This window comes from Leopardus geoffroyi, chromosome E1 (assembly GCF_018350155.1).
Source record: "Leopardus geoffroyi isolate Oge1 chromosome E1, O.geoffroyi_Oge1_pat1.0, whole genome shotgun sequence".
Classification (NCBI taxonomy): Eukaryota; Metazoa; Chordata; class Mammalia; order Carnivora; family Felidae; genus Leopardus; species Leopardus geoffroyi.
Genome location: NC_059330.1, coordinates 48208362 through 48230592, shown reverse-complemented (window position 1 = coordinate 48230592; position 22231 = coordinate 48208362). Strand labels below are relative to the sequence as shown.

The window sequence follows — 22231 nt, the reverse complement described above, 5'->3', positions numbered from 1 at the left end:
ACAAGTATCAACTCCCTTCATCTTCACAACGACCCTATGAAATAGACACTATTATGGTTCCCGTCGTACAGATGAACAAACTGATGAGTGGGGTAAGTTGCCTGAAGTCATACAGCTAAAAAGAGGTAGAGCAAGGATTCGAACCCAGCTGCCCACGCTGGTAGATGCCGTGTTATAGTGACCCCTTGAGAAGAAGTCAGCTGCTGTCTGCAGCCTCTTTCCAAGTGAAGTGAGCCTGACCGTCATCACATATCCTCAGATGCACATTAGACACTCACCTGACTTCCATTGTTTGTGGGGATGGCTTGCCTCTCCCTGAGAAAGCATGGCGGCCACCTCTACATCCCCCGTACCAGGCAGGCCTTTGGCAAACCCCTGGCTTCATTCCCAAGTGTTAGCTGTTCCATCTACCAGAATGTGCCTTTGGTGTAGATTCCCAGTCTGGGTAAGGCCGCCTCTGAGCTCTTGACGAGCCAGCTCATATGCCCGAACACTTAACTCAAAACTCACATGTCCTGGACTTGCCCAGCCATCTAGATCACGTATCTCTGAGGCACCATGGAGGTGCTTTTCAGTCTTCATAATCTTATTTGAATGGATTTTGTCCAGAAATGATACCTTACATAATCAGGAAATTATATAACCTCTTAACCCAGGCTGGTTTTTCTCTCTTTCTTAAGTTTATTTATTTTGAGAGAGAGAGAGACAGGAAGAGGGGCAGAGAGAGAGGGAGAGAGAATCCCAAGCAGGCTCTGCATTGCCAGTGTGGAGCCCAGTGTAGGGCTCGAACTCACGAACCACGAGATCTTGACCAGAGCCAAAATCAAGAGTTGGACACTTAGCCAACTGGGAGCTACCCAGGCGCCCCCCCCCACCGCCCCCCCCCCCCCGCCACCACGGCTGGTTTTTCTTAATGCTGGGCTTGACAGCAGATTCTTTAATAAAAATGAAAACCAGCATCTCAAGCTGAAAGATGGTAATAGAACTCATACTCTGTATTTCTATTCAAGTTCTGGAATTAGAGAACAAATAATGGTTCTGAAATGGCCAGTACCATGGCGCAGACATATTTCTTGAGTGGACGTGTCCTTCTCACAGAAGCTGCAGAACAACCACAGACACCAGTGGGGGTGGGGGGGCGCTCCTACCGCGTGCCGTCCACAGGGCTCTGGGCCCAGTTGGGTTAGTGCTGCAGCCATGAGTGGGTAAAGGATGTGTTGCTTCTGTGTCGCTCTGTCTAGAGACCAGTGACCTCTCAGAACTTGTACTGACGTGATAGCACTTGACCCCCAAAGAGCCTCATTCTCAGTAGTTTACACAGTAGCAGGTGTTTCTTTCTTTTTTTTTTTTTTTTTTCCTGGGGTCAAAACAATGTGGATGTTGTGCAAGATGAGAGGCAAGAAATGAGCCACGGGACCTGAGCTGGGTCTGTTCTTGGACCTGCTGTGAAATGCTGCTCTTCCTTTGTGCCTTAGACGGCATGCTTCCCATGCGTGGGGCAGAGCCCCTGGCGGGCTAGGACTTTGGCTTGTACTTGAGATGATTTCTGAAGGTGCTGAGCTGATATAAGAACGATTTCAGTTACCATGGTGAGAAAGTTATTCCTCTTCCGGTTTCCCTTCCTTCTTGGTTGTAAGGTGTGGGGCTCCATCCAGGGCTGGAATATCCCTAACGCTCAACCCTCGTTAATTTCCCCTTCAGCACCAACATCAGGCCTCAGGGGCACCTGTGTCCGCTGGAAGTAAGGAACTCTGTTCGATGTTCATTGTTATTTATTTTTATGGTTCCTTTCTCCCAATAGCAGACAATCTTGGTTTTCCATTTACCATTGTGATACGTTTTGTTTTTAAATGCTGAGTGTTAAAAAGTGAGTGTATTGCTTTTTGTTCATTTTTATTCTACTATATTTTTTTAATGTTTATTTATTTTTGCAAGAGAGAGGGAGACACCGGATCTGAAGCAGGCTCCAGGCTCTGAGCTGTCAGCACAGAGCCTGACGCGGGCCTCGAACTCACAGACTGTGAGCTCAGGACGTGAGCTGAAGTCAGACACTTAACCGACTGAGCCACCCGGGCGCCCCTATGATTTCTTTTTAATGTGAATAATGTACTGAGTTCTCAAGAGATGCCAGTGACATGGGTCAAGGGACCACGCTCTGAGAACCACTGCCAGGTGCATTGAATGGCTTCCTGAGAAGCCTCTAAGATGCTAATGCCTGGCCTCAGTCTGGACCAGTTAAATGGGACTCCGGGGGGTATGGGCGTCAAGTACTATCACAGAAACATCACAGCTGGGGTGTTGAACCACCACCCTGGTGTACCTAGCCACTGTCCGCACCTGCGCAGAGGGCAGCGTCCCCACCACCCTCTGACCCTGCATCTTGATTGCGTCTTCTTCCTTCTCCTGCCTCTCACCCCTCACATCCACTGCCTCCCTCATTTGGCTCTTCTTTTCTCCTCCCTAACTTGCCCACACCTATTCCTGTTGGTGACCCCCCTCCAGCGCTGCTTCTCAGGCTAAGACCTCACTGGCACCACACGCTTGCAGGTGCACCAGAAAATTTCCACATCGTACTGTGCTTCTGCTTTGTACATCTGCTTTGCCAGCTCTTAAGTTGTCAGTCCAGTTTCTGGACATCTAAGGCTTTAGGGTTGTGTTCTCTGCCAGCAACGTGTATTAACGATGATAATAATCATTATTGGGCTGTTACTGTGCACCTATCACTGTTCTGAGCACTTTGCATGTATGAACTTCTATAATCTTTCCCAGGGCCGGGGCCGGGGGGTGGGGAGCGGTTTGCCATGCTCCAGATGAAGAAACTGAGGCACTGAGACCTTAAATATCTTGCCCAGGGTTATACAACCACCAAGCAGCAGAGCCAGAATTCAAAGGCAGGCAGGCAGCCTGTCCCCAGAGCCCACATTCCAAGCTGATGGGGACCCCAAGTCATCTACTCCCAGTCCTGACTCGGATGCCCTGGTGTGTGGTGAGTCAGCCACACATCAGGCAGGCTCCTCTCCACTGCAATGGGAAATTGAAATTTGGACCCAGTGTCTACTTCGATGACATTTGGAATTGATAACTCTCTTTATTTTCCACTTCAATCATAGGATCTCAGTGGGAAGCCCACAGCTTTAAATCCCATTAAGACTGTAACTCATCACCATTCAGAAGAGATCCACCTTAAATGATGTTGTGTGGGCTGGCTGTCAGGACTAGAAAGTGAGGATGAAAAAAGCAGCGCCCGTAATCATTCTGTAACTGGCAACACTCTTAGCAGCCTCTGTGGTTCCTCATTAGTTGCGATGAGATGTAGCCTCAGTGTTAGACATTCTGGGGCTTTAGCTGCCTTTTAAAAAGTATCTGATTCTCATCCCAGTGCTTAATTGGAGAGAGACCTTTGGCCCCTTCCCATTCCTTATGGGAGAGCCCTATGTTTATGCTCATACTTTTCATCTTTTGTGATCCTTGGGTTGCTGTTTTAGGAGACTGGGTCTTCTGCCATGCACTGAAAGACCTTCTGCATGAGCTTGAGGGAAATCTCAGGCAGCCAGATCCCCTGGAGACCTTCTGCCCCACTGAAGATTTTGAAACTGTGGGCACTGAGGACTAGGCATGGTAAACACTCCCATCCTAGTGCCTTCCCCCCTCCCTCCATTTTCTAAGCCACTAGCTGTATAAAGCACTTTACATACGTCATTGCATTTACTTCCCCCACCAATCCTGTACCACAGAGAGTGAGCCCCTCTTCATTTTTCTAGGTGAAGCAGCAGAGACTCAGGAACTTCTGTTTTCCGGTGCTTGGGAGTCCATGAGGGAGGCAGGATTTGAAAGCAGATCTGATGAGCCTGCTTGCTTATATGTTCTATCCACCCCCAGGTGGATAAAGTTAGATATCATCTTATGAGGGGGAAATGCTTGGAAAGCATAAGTGAATATAGGAATAGAGGAACATAGGCCTGGCTTCTCTGTGGCTAGTTGATCTGAGCCAGTCCACTCCCCCCACTCAGACCATTTGAATAATGGTCCTATTTGTCACCTGCCCACGCTAAGGCTTCCAGACAAGGAGGATGTAAGGCTATTGGCCGGCAGGCGTGGGCACTCAGTGTGTCCCCAGGCTGGTAATGGGCAATGCTAGTCTGTGACTTCTCTTGGGGCAATGTCCGGGGACCCAGCATCTTTAGCATCCCCTATGCCCTGCTCTATATCTGCCCACTGTTAACTCTAGCACCTTCTTCTAAAATTCTTCTAAGGACTTGCTTTTAATAGCCAAGCTAAACTGATAATCAGTACTAGACAAGAACAGTGTTTCCCCAATACTCCCATGCATCAGAATCGGGAAGCTTGGTGAACACAGATCACTGCACCTGCCCCTAGAGTCCTGACTCAGTCAGTGATGCTGATGCTGACGGTCTAGGGGCCACACTGGGAGAGCCACTGGGCTTCAGAGCCCAGTCCCAGTTTACATGTGTCCTCAAGGTGTCTAGCTAATTAGGGACCCTGATGATGGGAAGTTTCAGCCATGCTGGGGAAGATGCCTTTGGAAGATGGTGAGGAAGACATTTGGGATAGGCAGGCTCAGGCTTTTGTCCCTTCTTATCATAGCAATAGATAATGACCTGTCTCATTTACATGCAGTGGCTTCACCCGTTCCCAGAGGTAATAAACCCCTGCTAGCTGCATCTCTGAGCATGCCTCCCTCTGTGGATGAAATGGCCTTTGCTCCTCATTATTTTGGATTCCCATACGAGTGCTTCTTGGTCTAGGATGTGCATTGGAATCATCTGGGGTCTTGTTAAAATGAGAATTCTGAATTGGGAATTTGGGGGTGGGGCCCAAATGACAGATTCCACACATCTGATGGGCACACAGCTGATGTCCCAGGTGCCGCTGGTCTGTGGACACGCTGTGCACGTCACATAACAAAGCAGAGCACACGTGTGGGGCGTGTTCTGTATCACAGCTGTATGTGCCCCTAGCTCTTTCTGCTGCTGCACAATAGTATCACCTGGGGAGCTTTTCAAAACGTGGGCCACACCCCTCGGAGCTTCTGGCTTAGTTGTGAGCACTGGAATTTTTGAACCCCTTCCCAAGAGATTCAAACGTGTAGCCAGGTTGGAAATCACTGCCCCTTTACAAAGAAAAGAGGTGAACCCTTTTAGAAGCTCAAGTGTGATGCAGTGCCATGCACTGGGTTGGCTGGTTGTGCGAGGCAGGGCACGCACTGGTTCCGGAGAAGGGCTGCAAGTAGCACCAGGGGGTCTTATTTAAACACAGATTCTGTTTCAGCAGCTTTGGGGAGGGGCCCAGGCTGCTGAGTCTCTAATAGGAGGTGCGCAAGGGTCACGGGTGCTGTTGGTCCAGGCTGATAACGGAGTCTGAGGGCAGGACTGCGGGGTCTGCGTGATGCCCATTATCTCTGGCAGCAATGACAGCGGGAAGCTTTTCTCATATTGAGGATCAGAGGCTTTTGGTCCTCCCCTCCTCTCCCTTTAAACACCATCTTGAGGTCTCTGTCACTCAGCTTGGTCTTGACACAGGACACTGGGCAATGCAGGTCAGTTCTCTTTTTATAACATTTGATGTTTGTTTTTTTTTCCTTTTCTCTCCACAGTACGAGATGCAAAAAATCTAATTCCTATGGATCCAAATGGGCTTTCAGATCCTTACGTGAAGCTGAAACTCATTCCTGATCCCAAGAACGAGAGCAAGCAGAAAACCAAAACCATCCGCTCCACACTGAACCCCCAGTGGAATGAGTCCTTCACATTGTAAGTTTTGTCTTCCCCCCTTGATTGAATTCCCTCCCTACGCATCACAGAGCTGCCCACCTCACTGTGAGAGGTAACGAGGCGGGCCTGTTGTAAATGCCTTTAAACATGGCTCCATTACTGAGACTATCTCAGACCACTGCTAAGAGGTCGCTGCTGTCACCACGGTTTGGTGGATGGTAATTTGGTTTACCGGGGGTTACGTAATGCAGGCCCCAAATAGCATCAGAACCTACCCTGTACAAAAAATACTTTCATGTTAAACACACAGTGTATAAAAGTATAAAGTGTGTCCGCCTCTTGATGGACTTAAGTTCTTTGGAGGTTTAGGGGAAGGTGAGAATTTAAATAATAATTGTTAAAACCTGGAATACAGGAGTCACGTGCTGTCACCACTGAAATGGAAAAATCATCCTCACCTTTCAACAGGGAAGACTTCTTGGAGGAGGTGACGTTTAAAACGGGGTTTGAAGGAGTGCCAGGATTTCAGAGGCAGAGCTGGTAGAAAGAGAAAGAAGGAAGGAGGCAGCAGGAGGAGGCATAAAACCGTCAGGGTTGAGAGAAAGCACTGCCTGCAGCTGAGCACAAGCAAGTGACAGACCTTGTGGACTAGGACACGCGGGGAGAGGTTTATGTGTGGACAACCCCAAAGGGAGCTCTTTTGTGTAGAACAGAGGTTGACAAGCTTTGGTCTATAAAGGGCTGGATAGTGAGTATCTTAGACTTCATGGGTCATACAGTCTCTGTTGCAACCACACAACTCTGCTGTTCTCAAATCAAAAGCATTCGTAGACAATATATACACAAATTGTCACGGCTGTTTTCCAATAAAACTTTATTTACAAAAACAAGCTGTGGGCCAGATTTGGCCTGTGGGTCCTAGTTTGCTAACTGCTAGTCTGGAGCTTTGACTGCCATGGCCTGGTACTCTGTTGGCAGTGGGCAGCCACAGGAAGAGAATTGAATATACTATTGTTGTTTGAATGTCAGACTCCTATCATGAGCACGTGGCATCTTCCAGGAAGCGACGGTCTAGATGACCTTGTGCGTGTGCACGTGTGCTCTTTTGTAGCAAATTGAAACCTTCTGACAAAGACCGACGGCTGTCCATAGAAATCTGGGACTGGGATCGAACCACAAGGAACGATTTCATGGGATCCCTTTCCTTTGGAGTCTCGGAGCTGATGAAGACACCGGCCAGTGGATGGTAAGGATGCCCAAGGTTGTATATGTCCATGTCATCCAAAGGTTAATAGTCTCTAAACGCGAGAGCCCTTAGAGATTCAGCAAACTGGCTTTGGTCTGAAATGACCGTTGACTGTGAGGTTATCTGGCTGTGGTCTCCCCACAGGATGCATTTCAGAAACAGCCAGTCTAGAGGTGGAAGGAGAGATGTTGCTGAATCCGTAGCCGCCCAAATGTGGCGTTCCTAACTCTCCTTCCCTCTGTGTCTCCCAAAGGTACAAGTTGCTTAACCAAGAAGAAGGTGAGTACTACAACGTACCCATTCCAGAAGGAGATGAAGAAGGAAACGTGGAGCTGAGGCAGAAATTCGAGGTGAGGACATCAATGAAATGGCGGGAACTGCCTTTCCTTTGGAAAGCTTGACCTCAGGCAGGGCCAGGGTTTGTGGTCACACTGCTGGAAGACAAAAAGCAACTTAAGTGTTCATCTTTTTCCATATTTAAGAACAGAAATGCTGCCTAATCGCCTTCCTTGGCAAGCTGTGTTCACATTCTAGGCCTGATTATCATTTTGGAGAACAGAGACCAGAACTATCCCAGAAATAAGCACGGGTGATTTCTGCATAAGAAATTGGCTGGCACATCCGTGGGGAGACAGGCAGTGTTCCAAGTGCCGTGTTCTCCTGGAAAGAAGGACTGTGCTTCTCCAAATGGCAGGGGGACACTCTGGCATTAGCTCGGGCGGTGGTTTGGGTGTGATTAAGCTATGAAGCCAGCACCTTCATTTTTGCTCCAGACCTTTAGAAAAGGCCAGCTCGTTGTCTCCTTCCCAGTGAGGGTCTGTGTTTGCCTTCCGTCCCAGATTCATCTGTCTCGTCTCCCTGTCCTGCTGTGCTCTCCCTCTCCTCCTCACTTCCCTCTTTCTCTTCTCCTCTCTGTCTGTACTTCTCTTCACTTTCCAGACACCTCCGCTCTTAACGAACGTTCTTTTCTCTAAGCACCTGCCTTACTTTCCAGGTCACAGCTTTTAATCTTTTCTGTTTCCTCTAACCACCTGCACTTTGGCTGTTTGAGGCATTCGTACAGTAACCATACCAGTCTGTGTAACTGGTTCATTTCTTTTTGAATCTTTCTCTTCTTCAGGCTAATTAGGATTCCCGGAAATTCCTGTACCCTGAAGAAACACACACACACACACACACACACACAGGTGTACAGATACTTGAACTGTTACTGAAAATACACTAATGAGGTGCAGATGGTTTTGTTTTCCTCCCTCCGTCATTCCCTTCTCTCAAGTAAAAGTTTGCGCTAAAGAAACACGTAGGTCATATGGAGGTAGAATGAATTCCTAGGGACGTAAAAATGTTCAGAGTGCTTCTGTTACGCTGGTACTTGGTTGAAGTGGATGCTGATGGCAAATGCTTAAGGTCAGGGCTGAGCCCGGATGCCCTCAGAAGGATGAAGGAGTCACACGTGGTATAAGTCAATGGCAAGGAACAGCCGTCCGTGGCAAGGGACAGCAGACCTCAGGACTGGTGACAGACAGTAGGGTGTGGACTGGGTCTAAAGGTGGCCGCTGTTACTCAGCACCCGTTGACTGCTGCCACACACAAATGAGGGACCTTCTGGCCACCAGACCTTCTGGTTCTTCAAGAGAAGCCAAGAATCCAGATGGTTTGATACGACATCTTCTGACTTCTTTTAATATTGGCAGCTCATTAGAACTCAACTTGGTGTAGGTCAAACACACATCTATTGGTGTAAACACAGGTAAAATTCAGCCAGTGGAAATCAGCTTGTAATCCGGCTCCTAAAAAATACAGGGGGACATATATATATACACACACATATATATATTTATTTTTATTTATAAATATAATATATAATTAATTTATAACATATGTTTATGTTTATCTATAATGAAGTTCTTTGCGAAGGGGCCTTGTAATACTTAGAGGCATTCAAGTGCAGAGATGGGTAAGGCTTGGGGTAGCTTCAAGCATCTACGCCAGGCATAGCTGTTTTTCTATTTATTGTTTCCTTCACTTGCTGCATCAACTGCTCCCACCTTCACTCCGCCCCTCCCCTCCCCCGAGCCGAGGACAGGAGCCCCATCCCCAGCATCACACCGCCTCTGTGAGGGCTGAATCCTTCCAGAGACTTCTGGGCCGCCGAGTGCGGGCACTACTCCTACATCTCAGGCAGGGAAAGAGCCAAAAAACTGAACGGAGCCTTGCTGACGTTCAAGCTGTAGGTGTAGATCATCAGCAATCAACGGGTCAGGATCTGCTGGTATAGGGTGCAGTTGAGGGCACAGCAGTACTGAGGCATCATGATGGCGTCTCTCTTGGAAATACCCAAGACTTGGCTTTGCTGACGGAGAAATATTGACCCACTTTTTATGCTTCATTTCCTTGGCTTCCTGGCGAGTAACCTTCCTGTTTTTCCGGGCAGTGAGTGTAGCTTTTTATAAAGGTCAGAGTTCCAAACTCAAAAATCACAAGGGGCCGGGTGTGAGCGCTCGAGGCCAGAATTGCATTTCTCTCTAGAAGCCGGTTAGAGGCCACATGTGTCATGCCGGTCGCTCTTCTCCCTCCCGGCAGTGCACTTTGCACCGGAGTTCTGCGAGCCCAAGGCCAAGTGCAACAGAGGGCCAGAGCCTCTGCCGTCCAGCTTACAGACTTCTGTGCCCAGAGCACCCACGTGAGCTGCGTTCTGGCTTCTTCTTTAAACATCTCTCAGCTTCCTTAGACTTTACTGGAATTGCATGAGCTCGTTTTACTGAGAGTTGCAGGCGACCAGACAGTAAAGCCACTCAATAGCGGTGTCAAGAAGATGCTGAGAATTTTATGACAACTGTTGTGTTGTATTTTTAAGATACTTATAGTTTATAAAATTATATAGTTATAACAAAATATTATATTTATTTTTGAGAGAGAAGAGAGACAGAGCACGAGCCAGGGGGGGACGGGCAGAGAGAGAGGGAGACACAGAATCAGAAGCAGGCTCCAGGCTCCGAGCCGTCAGCGCAGAGCCCGACGCAGGGCTCGAACTCACGAAGCGCGAAATCATGACCTCAACCGAAGTCGGACACTCAACCAACTGTTGTGTTGTATTTTAAAAACAATATCCAGATCTGATTTCAGACAGGAGTTATCGTGTAACGGTGTTCTGTTGAGGTCTGTCAGTGTGAAACTGGCAATATTTCCCCCGGATCCAGCTGTTGGGAAGCCGCGTGCCAAGGCAGAAGGGCCGTGTCCACATTTGAGCAGTTCTAGGTGACAGCCAGCATTCCCAAGCGGGGTGCCACCTGCACCAAGTGCAATTTGGGGAACTTCCTCTAATGCCCACCCCACTTCCTCCCTCTCCACCCCCAGCCATGGCATGACTGCTTCCTGGCGTCTGCAGACTCCCTTCTTTGTACGTGTCTCTCCACGTACTTGCCATCCTGGCTGGCTTTCCAGCATCTGAATCCTTTTCTCCTCCACCCGCTCTTTCAGAGATACGAGATACTTTGCCACCCTCTGGTAACAGTATGATTCAGCTGAAATGTTTAATTTGAAGTTCAGTGGTGAATCATGACTGGGGAAAAGACAGCATGATGACTAATCCTTTCAGGAATCGGCAGGACTCGGTGGCATCGTGTACCTTCTAGTCCGCAGGGTGATTCTTTCCATGACCAGCTCTGTTTTCTGGAAAGAGTTAACTACGTGTGGTCTTCAAATCCTCTTCCAAAAACCAGAAGCCATCCAATCTGATGGAGGAAAAACCCAAACAAATGAGCATTTACAGTTCTTCCACCGCATTAGTATTTATCCGGTAACGTGGGGGGAAATGTTTTTAATGTATCGCTGATTCTAGAATTCTGGCCAACAGAATGATCAGTGGGGAGAGCTTTTAGGAGCCAAAGAAATCCCAAGATGGTTGGAAATGACCTGATTCTGTAACACATTGTCCCCCCCTCAAGCACTTTATCTGCCCGAAAGTCAAAACAAGCCAGAACCTTGGCCTCAGTGTTTATGGAAAGTATATCTGTGGGTCTTTAAGCTGATCTATGTTTGTCTTCAAATAAAGTACACATAGTTCCTGATTCACAAACACAAGTTATAAATCTGTTCATTTGTTCAATAATAAGTTTCCAGCAATGAGTAGAACAAACAGTGCCTCCTGTCTGTGGGGCTTATCTCCGTACCTTTGGGCCCTGTGTCAGGTCTTTTTGGGAATGAAGCAGGGAGCTTATAGGGAAATAAGCATATTAGAACCCCCTGTGCTGCTCAGTGATTCTCCAGGACCTCCTCTCACTATAGAGCGGATCCAGGATTATGGTTCCTTCCTCCCGCTTCTGAGTCCCCACTCCCTGCGATGAGGCTCAAGGCCAGTGTTGGAGAGAGGGTCTGCCTTCCCTTACAGGTGGTCCAGAGGCTGGCTTAGCCCTCGCTCAGCAGACTTTCGGCAAAGGGTCACTGTAAATATTTTAGGCTTTGCGGGCCTCAGGGTCTCTGTCTCAAGCACCGTACTCTGCCTTTGTGCCACGAAAGCAGCCACAGAAAGGATGTCAACAAAGGGCATGGTTGTGTTCTATTAAAACACTCTTTGTAAAAACAGGTGACAGACCAGCTCTGGTCCATGAGCCATAGTTTACTAACCCCTGGACTCTGTGTTAGAATCAAATCCTGGTTCTGCCAGTTATTAACCATGTGACTTCCCTGGGTGTGCCCTTCAATGTAAATGAGAATAATAATAGTATTTGATTATACTAATATGATACTAATTATACTAATTTTATTATAAATTATACTGATTTTATTATAATAATAGTACTTGTTTTAAAGATCAAATTAGGTTGTCATTAGAAACGTCCTAAAAGTATACTTTTTATACAAGTATTTTGTCATCATCCCTCAACATGTGTCATTGCAGAAAGTAGGTTAGGGAGGGTGCTTTTTTTTTTTTTTTTTTTTTTTTTTACTTCTGGAGCGTCCCTAAAAAAAAAAAAAATTAATTTTGATATTGAAATTGTGTTCTAAATGGTTGGCAAGGTCTGTGTCCTGTGCTCCAGCCATATTATGAAGTAGGGACATATTGATGAGAACTTTACCACCATTTATGACGTCAATTTTATGGGGAAAATAACGTCTTCATTTACATTTCGATGGATTTCCAGAACATGATGTGTGTGTAAATTGGGAACTTTGTGTAACTATAGGTCAGGTGATCTCTGGACGAAACGGGGTTTCAGGGGAGTCGTCGGGGGAGTAGGTGGAGTCTGACGCCGAGGGGTCTGTGTGCACTGACATTTCTCAGTACGATAATTTGGTATCGGGCCCTGAGCCAAGACTCAAAAGGGCACATTTGAAAGATGTTTGACACGAACCACCCCTCGTCGGAACCCAAGCTTCATCCTAAGCACAGCAGCAGCTAACTGTTCATCCAGATAAAGACAGAAATGGCACAGTTGGTTTATTAGTGATTGCGTTCGCATGCAAAGTCCAGCGTTTCTGACGCTGTCACGTTGCTGTTTTGATCTTTTACAAAATCTGGGCTTTGAACCATTCTCCTCTTGAGCCATGCCTAGGGAGTTCTGCACGGCATTCAGCTTCCCACCTGGAAGGAGAGTAACTTCTGACCACATCTTTTCATTTTAAAACCTTTCCAGGGGACTTTCTTGTCCTCGGTCCGTCTCTGAGGTCATTAGTGAGCTTGAGCATTTTTGTGCTGTGTTTATTAGTCTCGTTGACTCTTCTCCTGAGCCCTTTGGGCCACATCTGCCTCCAGCGTTGGGGTTGTCCTAGAATTAAGAACCAGGGAGAACGTTTGGGGGAGGAGAAAAGGAGACGTGTGCTGTGCAACCACTCTCCGGCCCTTCCTCTGAAGCCAGCCGCCTGTGGCCCGGGTCTTATCCCCGCCCCACATCCCCATCTCTGATGCAGAGCCTTCCCGCCAAGGCTTGGCTCCTCGCCCTTGGGGCAGTTTCTTTCTAACCAAGACCTTCTTCCCTAGTCTTGGCTCCTCATAGAGAAATGAAGCAGTAAGGCTGATGGCCCGAGCCCTGGACCCGCCCCCCCCCCCCCCCCCCCCCCCCCCCCGGGCCAACAGCACCTGAGCACAGGCTCAGGAGATGGAAACCACTCCCTGCTTCTTCCCATTTCATAGTTCAGTATTTAACAAAATAAAAGCCGACTTCCATTTTGCTCCAGGACCACAGCTACTACCTCTAATTTGTATTTTGAGGACTTGCTACTACAGATGGACTTGAACTCATTTTTACCAGTGGGGCCGCTCGTCTCTCCCACATCGTGTTTCCAGTTATTGCAGATTTGTGCTGTGAAAAAAAGTCCAGCAGCTTTCCTTAAAGGAGACCGCACCATTCTCTCCTGGCCCGATTGTCGAGGCATTTTGCCGTTCTCACCATTTTGTTCCAGATAATTAAAGTAGAACAAGATGAGAAGCTCGAAGCACCTCGTTCTGTACTTGCCGTCCACTGCTGGAGTAGGAACTCCAGGGAAAGTTCAAATCTAATAGGAAAAAACGAAAGTTAAAAAGCAAAACAGACACATTCATAGCAGAATTAAGATGGTTAACAAGCAATGCACTTTGGGCTTTGTCTGCCGTGGAGTATTTCTGTTGTCAGAAGATAATGGAAAGCAGTGTCCCCTTAGAGAGCTGGCGAATGATCCAGCACAGATAGCCCTCTGGAGTGTCAGGATTCAAGAGGACAAGCTGAATGTATTGAACTTGCCGTGTTGCCTGAAATGCGGGTGCGCTCTCCCTAGAGAAACACTTGCAGGGTTCTCTGAAGAGAAGTTCATGACCAAGTGTGAAGTACGGCAGTGGCTCTTGGGGCGAGGTCTTGACTACCAGCTGCCATCCTGTCCCCTCCTGGGAGCAGCAGGTGGGATGCTGATGGGGACAGAGATGACATCGGCAGTGAGCCCAGAGAGTGACCGCTAAGCTCCAGGCAGTTTCTGTGCTGAGCCCTAAGACCACTTGCCTTTGAGAGGGGGTCCTGCACCGAGGTGGGAGCCTCAGCCCGGGAGTTAGGCTGCTGGGGTTCAAATCCTGGCTTGTCTACATCCCGGTCGCGTGAACTTGGGCCAGTTGCTCCGCGTTTCAGCATGGTGTTCTAGAAAGAGGACACAGTTTGGAATAGTCATGGCTCCACATCCTTGTTATACTGCTTCCTAGCAGTAACCTTGAATAAGATGCTTGAATTCTCCGATCTTTAATCTGTGAAATGGAGGCAGTAATAGTACCTACTGCATAGCATTGCTGTGGCGATCCATTCAGCTCATTTGTGTAAGTTGCTTAGCCTAGTCCCGGGCATATAGTAAGTGCTCAATAAATGTTAGCTAGGACTTTTTTTTTTTTCCTTTTTTTGCATTCGTTATGGCTGATTATATAAAAGAGACTTGGGTTTGTTTTTTTTTTTTACTTACATTTATGAAAACTTACAAACTCTGACACTATACTTGTATGTGCAAAGAGGTGCTACAGAGAGGCAAGAGCATGAGAAGTTTTGTCAAGGAGTCATTCCTGAGAACCAGTAGATTGATTGTCCCCACATTCACTGCTTTCTAGAGCCTCAAACTTAACTCCAGTTCTCTCGTGATACCCTCAGCGGCAGGCTTCCCAGCCCGTCGCTGCTTTGGCTCAGTTTCCCATGGGCGTGGTTCACAGGCAGCATTTCAGGGTTGTTTGAACTTGAATGCTTCCCCGATTGGCAGCTTGGCCAGTGCCACCCTCGGTCTGACCCCTGTCCGTGCATCCTCTGTGCTCTGCCCAGGACCTCACATTGGCACCCTTAGAATAACTCTCATTCTCCCCAGTTACAGACCGTCACCTCACTCTTTATCTGTACAGCCTTTATCTTCAGGTGGTCAAGGAACACGAGACATTCTTCTGCCCATGGAATCAGGCCAGCCCATAGGAACCAAGCTTATTCATCTCTGCCGGTTTGAACGCATCGTCAGCTAGATAATCACATAACCCCGGGGCGCCTGGGTGGCTCAGTCAGTTAAGCGTCCGGCTCTTGATCTCAGCTCAGGTCATGATCTCGCGGTTCATGGGGCCGGGCTGTGTGCTGACCATGCGGAGCCTGCTTGAGATTCTCTCTCCCCCTCAGTCTGCCCCTCCCCTTGCTCACGCTCTCTCTCTCTCTCTCTCTCTCTCTCAAGATAAATAAACATTTTTTAGAAATTTAAAAATAACAGTCACAGAATCTTAAATTTCAAGGAGTGAATAGCTGCATTTTCCCATACCTTGAAAATCCTCTAGGGCGATGCTGATTAATTCAGCAGCCACTGGCCATATGTGCCCATCGAGCACTGAAAATATGGCCAGTCTGAGGTAAGATGTGCTCTGTGTATGAAGTACACATTGGATTTCAAGGACTCCGGAAAAAGAAGAGAGTGTAAAATACCTCAATAATAAGCGGTATATTGATCGTATGCTGAAATAATATCTTGGGTATATTGGGTTAACTATATAATTAACAAATCTGCTATTTTATTATATACTTTTATATATCAGTATTAAACATATTATTGAAATTAGTTGGGTTAGTTGGTTAGTTGCTTTAGTTGGTTAAATTAGTTGGCTTAGTTGGTTAGTTGCTTTAGTTGGTTAAATTTTTAATGAGGAGGTGACTAGGAAGCTTAAATTTACATATGTAGCTCACCTGGTATTTCTGTTAGGGCTAGTCTAGAACATTCCTCTCAATAAAGAACAGTTTGTTATGGGGTGGGGACTAAAATGCAAAACCAGTGACTTTCTAATGTATTTTTCCTGGGCTTCTAAATCATCACTATCCAAAAGAACCAGATTTCAAAAAGTAGATTCTCTCAAGATGCAGGGCATGTTGCTGGGCCCAGATAAGTTTTGTTTGCTGTTTTTTGGTTTGGGGTTTGTTTGTTTGTTTGATTGGCATGGCCAAGTAATTAGTAGAGAGAAGGATGTAACAAAGCTGAGGTGATATTTGAGTTACCGAGTAATTTGATGATATACGTTTCTAATAGTAGATCCAGAAGTCAGCGAAATCTATGGAGAATCTCCGGTCAGTTGGAAAGCTGTAAGCAGAGTTCTAATCTGGCTCTCTCTTCTAGTCACAAAGATGCTTTACCTCCTGGACTTTACTAAAAGTGTTACCTAAGGGCTCTGAACCTGTGAGCCACATTAATTTTAACATATTTTGGAAACAAGGTGACACTCAACTTTCCATGGCTGAAATGTTTTATTTGGAGTGTTTTATTTGTTTGAATAGGTGCTACAAAATGTCCATTGCTCAGAATCTAAAGCAGGATTAGCAGCGGCTTCACTGATGTCTGTGCCTTCACAGTTTTTGTGACCATTCAGAAGCATATCAGGATCTAAAGCAGAAGCAGACAACGTAAAATTGACAAGCATGCTCCATTAGAGTGGGGTTAGTGATAGAGGTCCAGAAACTACTAGAAAGAAGTATCCCCCTGAAGACGCTACAAAGTGCCCTAAGATCACACATTGTATCTCCTTTTATTTATTCCGGAGAAACATTTCGAGATTATCCCTGTTACTGATTAACAAATTAATATGATCCGCTTACTGTGAAAGTATTTAAATCAACACAGATGAGTCTCCGTTGCCAGGTTATATGCGGATAGAGCAAGCAAGCGTTTTCCTGTTTACTGTTGCTGAAATTGGATTTTCCGAAAGCCTCCATTGTCTTTGAAGACTTTATCTAATTCAGGATGTTCTTCTGTGGATGAGAAAAAAGGAAATAGTTCATTGGAGACCCTCAGATAAATTGTAGCTATTTGCTGATTTGATCGGGCCTGCTACTGTTACTATGGAAACCTGAGTACTTTCCAGTGACCTTTTGGACACAAAACAGAAAATCTATGTGCCCCAATATAGATTCTGCTTTTTTTTTTTTAATTTTGGTCCTTAAATAGCTTAATTAACTAATATCTGAACTGTGCAACGTTAAGGGGGAAAAGTCTATAAAATGCACATCAGTTGAAGGATAGTTTAATCTTTGTAGTTCAGCTCTGTCTTAGAAACAAACCTTAAACTGAAATGAGGCAAGGTTTAGTGTTGGAAATCATTTTCGCGCATTCATTAGATCATTGTCAACAGAGGTTAACGCTACCGCTCAACTTAGCAGACTCCAAGAAAGCTTCCAAAAGCAACTGCAGAGAATTTGTGATTAGTCTGTAAGGGAGGGCGAATGCATTTCTATCATAGCATTGGCAGCATGCTTTCAGCTTAATTTCTCTTACGGAAATGACTTTGCTGGGAAACCAGAAAAAGATTGTACATTCCAGTTGTCTGTTCCACCCTAACGGATTCCTGAAATGACCCAAAAAGCCTTGTGTTTGTAGCTCTGGGGTTGGCCTTATGGATGGATATTGCTGGCTCAGTAAACAGGGAAGCCTAATACGAAATGTTAGAGGCAGCTCTCCACGTGAAACCAGGCCCCGGTACCCACGGGAGATTAGCAGGGCAGGAACTGGAAGGTAGGAAGATCGAGCCAGCGTCTTTTGGCACTAACACAGACACGGGGCACGAACGTGGGGCCCCCAAGCACTGACCCGGGTCCCTATGGTTTTAGCCTAAGCACCAAAGAAGTTAAGGCCCCTTAAAAGAGGAAAGCCTAGAATAAGCATGACCCCATACGTAATGCTGTTCGCTGTTTTTCCCGAGGAACAAGCCCTGTGAAGAATTAGAATTGGGGACCTAGGGAGGTCAGTCCCAAGGATTCTGAACTCCCTGGGTAATCCTGAAAAAGAAGGCGGTGACCACTCTGGTGCTCCCCAGAGCCCCACGGCTCCAAGTGCGTTACAGGGGCCAGCGGCATCTGGGAGCTTGTTAAAAGCGCAGAGGCTCAGGTCCCATCCTGGACTCTTAACTGAGTCAGAATCTGATTTTCACAAGATTGCCAGGTCGTTCCTATCCCCTTTAAGATTTGAAAAATGCCATTTGGAGAGGATGTGACCTGTTGACGAGTGAGTGAACAAGCTTATGTTCTCCACTGGCTGTGGAGGTGACGAGGCCAGACTCCATTACACCCAGCATCCTAATTAAGTGGGACAGGCATCGCACCCACCCACCCGCCGGTGTCTGGCCCATGCATGGTTTTAATATTTTAAATGACTTTTTAAGCTTAAGATTCGCAACACCTGAAAACTAGGTGGAATTCATATTTCAGTGTCCACAGAGTCTGTTAACACAACCACGTTCATTCCTTCGTTGGCAGCGGCTGCTTTCATGCTGCAAGGCCAGGGCTGTGGCCCTGCAGTAGACGTTGAAGGGTCTACAAAGCCTAAAACACATGCTGCCTGGTCCTTTACAGAAAACGTTGGTAATGCAGTAAGAGAATATTACAAGTGGCAGAGGTGTTTAAAATTATCTTTTTTTGATGAGAAAACAAAAGCACAGAAGGGACCTCGACGAGCTGGTCTTTAGCAGGACCCAGAGCCCCTGACTCTTCTCCGTCGCCCTCCCCGTGACACCACGCTCCCACCCCCTTCACGCACATGTCCTGCTCTCACACGCACCTCGGAACTGGCTTTCCCTTGAAAAGACCCTCCCTTCCCCTCCCCTCCATCTCAAGCTTTCCAAAGCCTACCCTCATTTACATAAGTCTCAAGCCTTTCAAACCCGTCTGAGGTTTCCTTGTGCTGGAGACGCCTGTAAGACTTGTCCCCTTCAGGTCTCCAGACCGAGAGCCTCAAGCCCTGCTTGCAAATGCTTCAGAATCTAAACGTCAGGAGCCATTCGGCTTTTGTTGACAGCCCAGGGGAGGGTGTCTGAGCCCGTGTGTCTAGGGAGCTGATGGAGGCAGGGCCGTGGCTCAGGAGCTCCATGAACTGCGTGGCTGTCGTGGCCGTTATTGACAACCAGGGAGGAGACGTTTAGGCAGCTCTCAGACAGGCACCGTCTCCGCTTTGCCCGGAGGCGTTCTGCTTCCTCATCACCCATCCGACACCCAGGCATCCAGCATGTGTCCCCTCAGAGGGCTTCTGGATGTGTGGAGCGAGAGGGTCTGTGGGAGTCTGGCTGATTCACTCCTTAAGCCTTTCTTCGACTTTTTTTTTTCCACCAAAAAAAGATTTGGGTTCGTTTGTCATGTTCCAAGCGTGAAATGGCTTAGGGGTCTCTCTAGGTCCAGTAGAGTCTCAGAACAACTGCCTAGTGGTTGCTGGAGGACTGTGAGGCCGCCTGTCACAGGATCAAAGTGTGTCTGCTGGGGGATTTTTGTCTCCTTGCAGAAGGTGACCTATTACAGATGGGATCTGGAGGTAGGACCCTTCTGAAGGCGTACTATTCAGGGCATCTCGGCCAATGTGGAGTCCTCTGTACCTCCAGGTATTCAAGCAAAGATCAGGCAACTCTTTCAGAAAGGTGCAGGAGAGATAGAAATGCCCGATTAAATTCCCTCCAAGGTTCTTGGAAATACCACCACCATTTCAGTAAGGATGTTTTTGTTGCTATTGTTAGTTTCCTTTAATCTTGATGTGGATTAAGATCTCTGGCCTAAAATAGAGCTTTTGGGATTGGAATAAAATGGTCTGTTTTGAGAACAATTATAAATAGATATGTGATTACAGATTTAAAGTGCCCATAATTATAAGATGTAACCGAAGCTAATCTATCCATACCTGCCCAAAGAGGTGTAAAAGTCATATTTGACCAGCTTCCTATTTTAGTAGACAAAGCCTTCTGGGCACAAAGTGTCATCTGTCTCTGATCGCCTCTCTGTTCATGGATGTGGTGACCCTTTCAGGCTGTGGAATTGAGGTTCAGAAAACCAGCCTCTTTATCACATTTTCTCCCGGAAGCAGACTCACACTCTGTATGAATTTGTAGGATTAATCTCATGACTCCTCATATAAAGTTTTCTGTTAAAATGGTTTCAGTTTACTTTTCTCACATGAGTACTTGAGAAACTAAAGTTATCCAGTCATGGTGGGCTTTTCTAAAGACAGAAATTGAAAGATGAAGTACCAAAACCTCGTTACCAATGGCATTCGGTCAACCAGAACATGGTTAACCAGCCGCCCAGCCTGTTTCACCAGTTAACCTTGGGCTCTTCAAGGTACCAAACAGTCTTCTGAATTATCAAGGGGGGAAAAAAATTAGTTCTATCAGTGATAGTTTTCATGGTAAGTGGGTTTGGCTTGACTCTGATTTAATGAAGAGCGGCAACCCTTGTGTTAAATCCTTGGGTCCCTAGCTGTGTGCTACCTCAGACACTTGACAAACCAGAGACCCCATTACTCCATCATATGGATCAGCCAAAAGCAGAAGAAGCATCCATGACTGTAGTGGAGCCGTCTGACATGATGTCATGCCTGGCCACATAAAAGCCACAAGGAGGAGAGAGACGGGCCTTGGACCCATGTGGTTTGACATGAGTCCTTCCATTCTCTCCTACGACAAGAAGGTGTTAGTTCCCACCCCTCCAAGGGCCAAATCAAACCCACAGCTGCCAGGGACCCAGAGCAGTGCCCACCTGAAGGTTCTCCTCCTTCTGTCCTGGACCCTCACGCCACGTCCTGGGCTGTCTCTGCCCCACGCGCTCTGTGTGTGTTGTACATGGAGCCTACGGCGTCTTGTACTCAGTCTTTATTTTTCTCGTGCTAATTGTTTTCCTGTGTATGTAGCGTTTCCCCTACTAACCTAGCAGTTTTTCTTCTTCTCCTGTCTCTTACAGGGATGTTATGTCCACTTCTTGAAGGTAGTTCTCCCTCCACTCGGTCCTTTCCCACCTTCCCTTCCACAAAAACATCCGCCCTGGTTTTTGTGGCTGCGAAGCCTGAGCCCCCGGCCATGCTCTCCACTCTTAAGGATGCACTGTATGTTCTGGTGGCTTGAACCTTATGCTTACTTGTGTCCTAGCTCGTATGCTCCCGTCCCGATGGCCACGGCCCTCCAGTGAGGAAAAACGTTCCTCGCACATCGCCCAGAGAGTATACGAGCCCTCCCCACTCTTCAGATTAGGTTCATTTAAGATTATACCAAGGAAATCTTGAAACCTCCTCTCAGTGATTAAAGATAAATTCCCGTCTGTAAAATTTAAAAAGCATCAAATGAACAGAAAGAGTGCATCTTTAAATTGACAGCACATTTCCCTTTTCCTTCTGTTAGTATATATTTCCAAGCACATGTTAAGACTCATTTGCAATTTTCTGTAGACCCACATCTACATAAGCATGAAGCAATATGGTGTACTTACACTACATGTGCGTGTTTATATATGGAAGATGTAGTGTAATATATCATGGGCTGAAATCATCAGATTTTTCTGATGTTCTGAATGCCTGGCTTAATACTACTCACTATAATTTCGTTTCTTTTTTTCATTTTTTTCATTTTTTTTTTTCCAACTCCGTGGTCATGACCTAATCAACCATTCTCTCCCCCAAACTATCAAATGGAACTTTGCAACTTGCATGTAAATGATTTCAGAAATCTTGTCTGTAATCATTTCTGACAACACCACTCTCTTTTGGGGAGCTGGTTAGAGCCGGGTACCAGCTGTGTTTTCAACGTATTGCCTTTGTTAATAATTGAAATCCACTCTGGACTGTTCCAGCATATCCGTATTGGAACCACCTGGAAAATTTAAACATTCAAATGCTTGGGTGAAAAATTCAACAAGGGAGAAATCCCACACCCAATCCTAAGCTAGAATCAACATATAATACTCCTTTTTAAAGCACTGTACTAAAGAAAACCTCTAATAAGTCAGGTTTTTCAAGTTTCTCTCTGTAGAACCTGTATCTGGACACTAGAGATGTGTCCCCTGGGGGCCATAAGAGATTAGTGACCCAGAGTTATTGAAAATCGGGACAAAAAACATATTCTTTGAGTTTTACTGAGTCTTACACAGTGTAGTGACTATCGTGGGTGAAAGCTCGCATCTGCCAAGATTCGTTGCTCTTGTCGCTGCCCTCCTGTTTGCCTCTTAAAACGTTTAAAACGCTGTCACACAATGCCGTGTGTTCACGTTGGAGAAACATCTTTAGAAGTTGGCCACACCTGAACACGCCGAGCCACCCAGTGATTTCCTCTCCCAGAGTGAAAACCTCCTGCCTGCACCCTCAGAGTGAGCCAACACCTCTTGATCATTCCAGGACGTGGAGACAGTTCCTACGTAGAAACAGACAAATCACCTGTCATCTTATGACCTGTTACTTCAAAGGACACCTTACCCTGATGAAGTGAATTCACACTTGGGGACTCAGAGTCAGGTCCTTCCTGTGACCCAGGTGTCTCTTGCCTATGTGACGTGAT

At 46.7% G+C, this 22231-nt stretch overlaps 1 protein-coding gene across 5 annotated transcripts in view; it reads left to right on the top strand.

The window, feature by feature from the left end:
• Window positions 1-22231, top strand: part of PRKCA (protein kinase C alpha) — a 402085-nt gene that overhangs the window by 306560 nt on the left and 73294 nt on the right. For 3 of the 5 annotated variants that reach the window (XR_006715123.1, XM_045489491.1, XM_045489494.1), the window contains exons 6-9: window positions 5615-5771; window positions 6844-6978; window positions 7232-7328; window positions 20649-20672. Coding sequence is in view for 4 of the 5 variants with exons in the window: in XM_045489491.1 (XP_045345447.1) it covers window positions 5615-5771; window positions 6844-6978; window positions 7232-7328; window positions 20649-20672 (413 nt within the window). In the remaining variant the exon portion in view is untranslated. The remainder of the gene's footprint in view (window positions 1-5614; window positions 5772-6843; window positions 6979-7231; window positions 7329-20648; window positions 20673-22231) is intronic. The other 2 variants (XM_045489495.1, XM_045489492.1) reach the window with 1 other exon arrangement.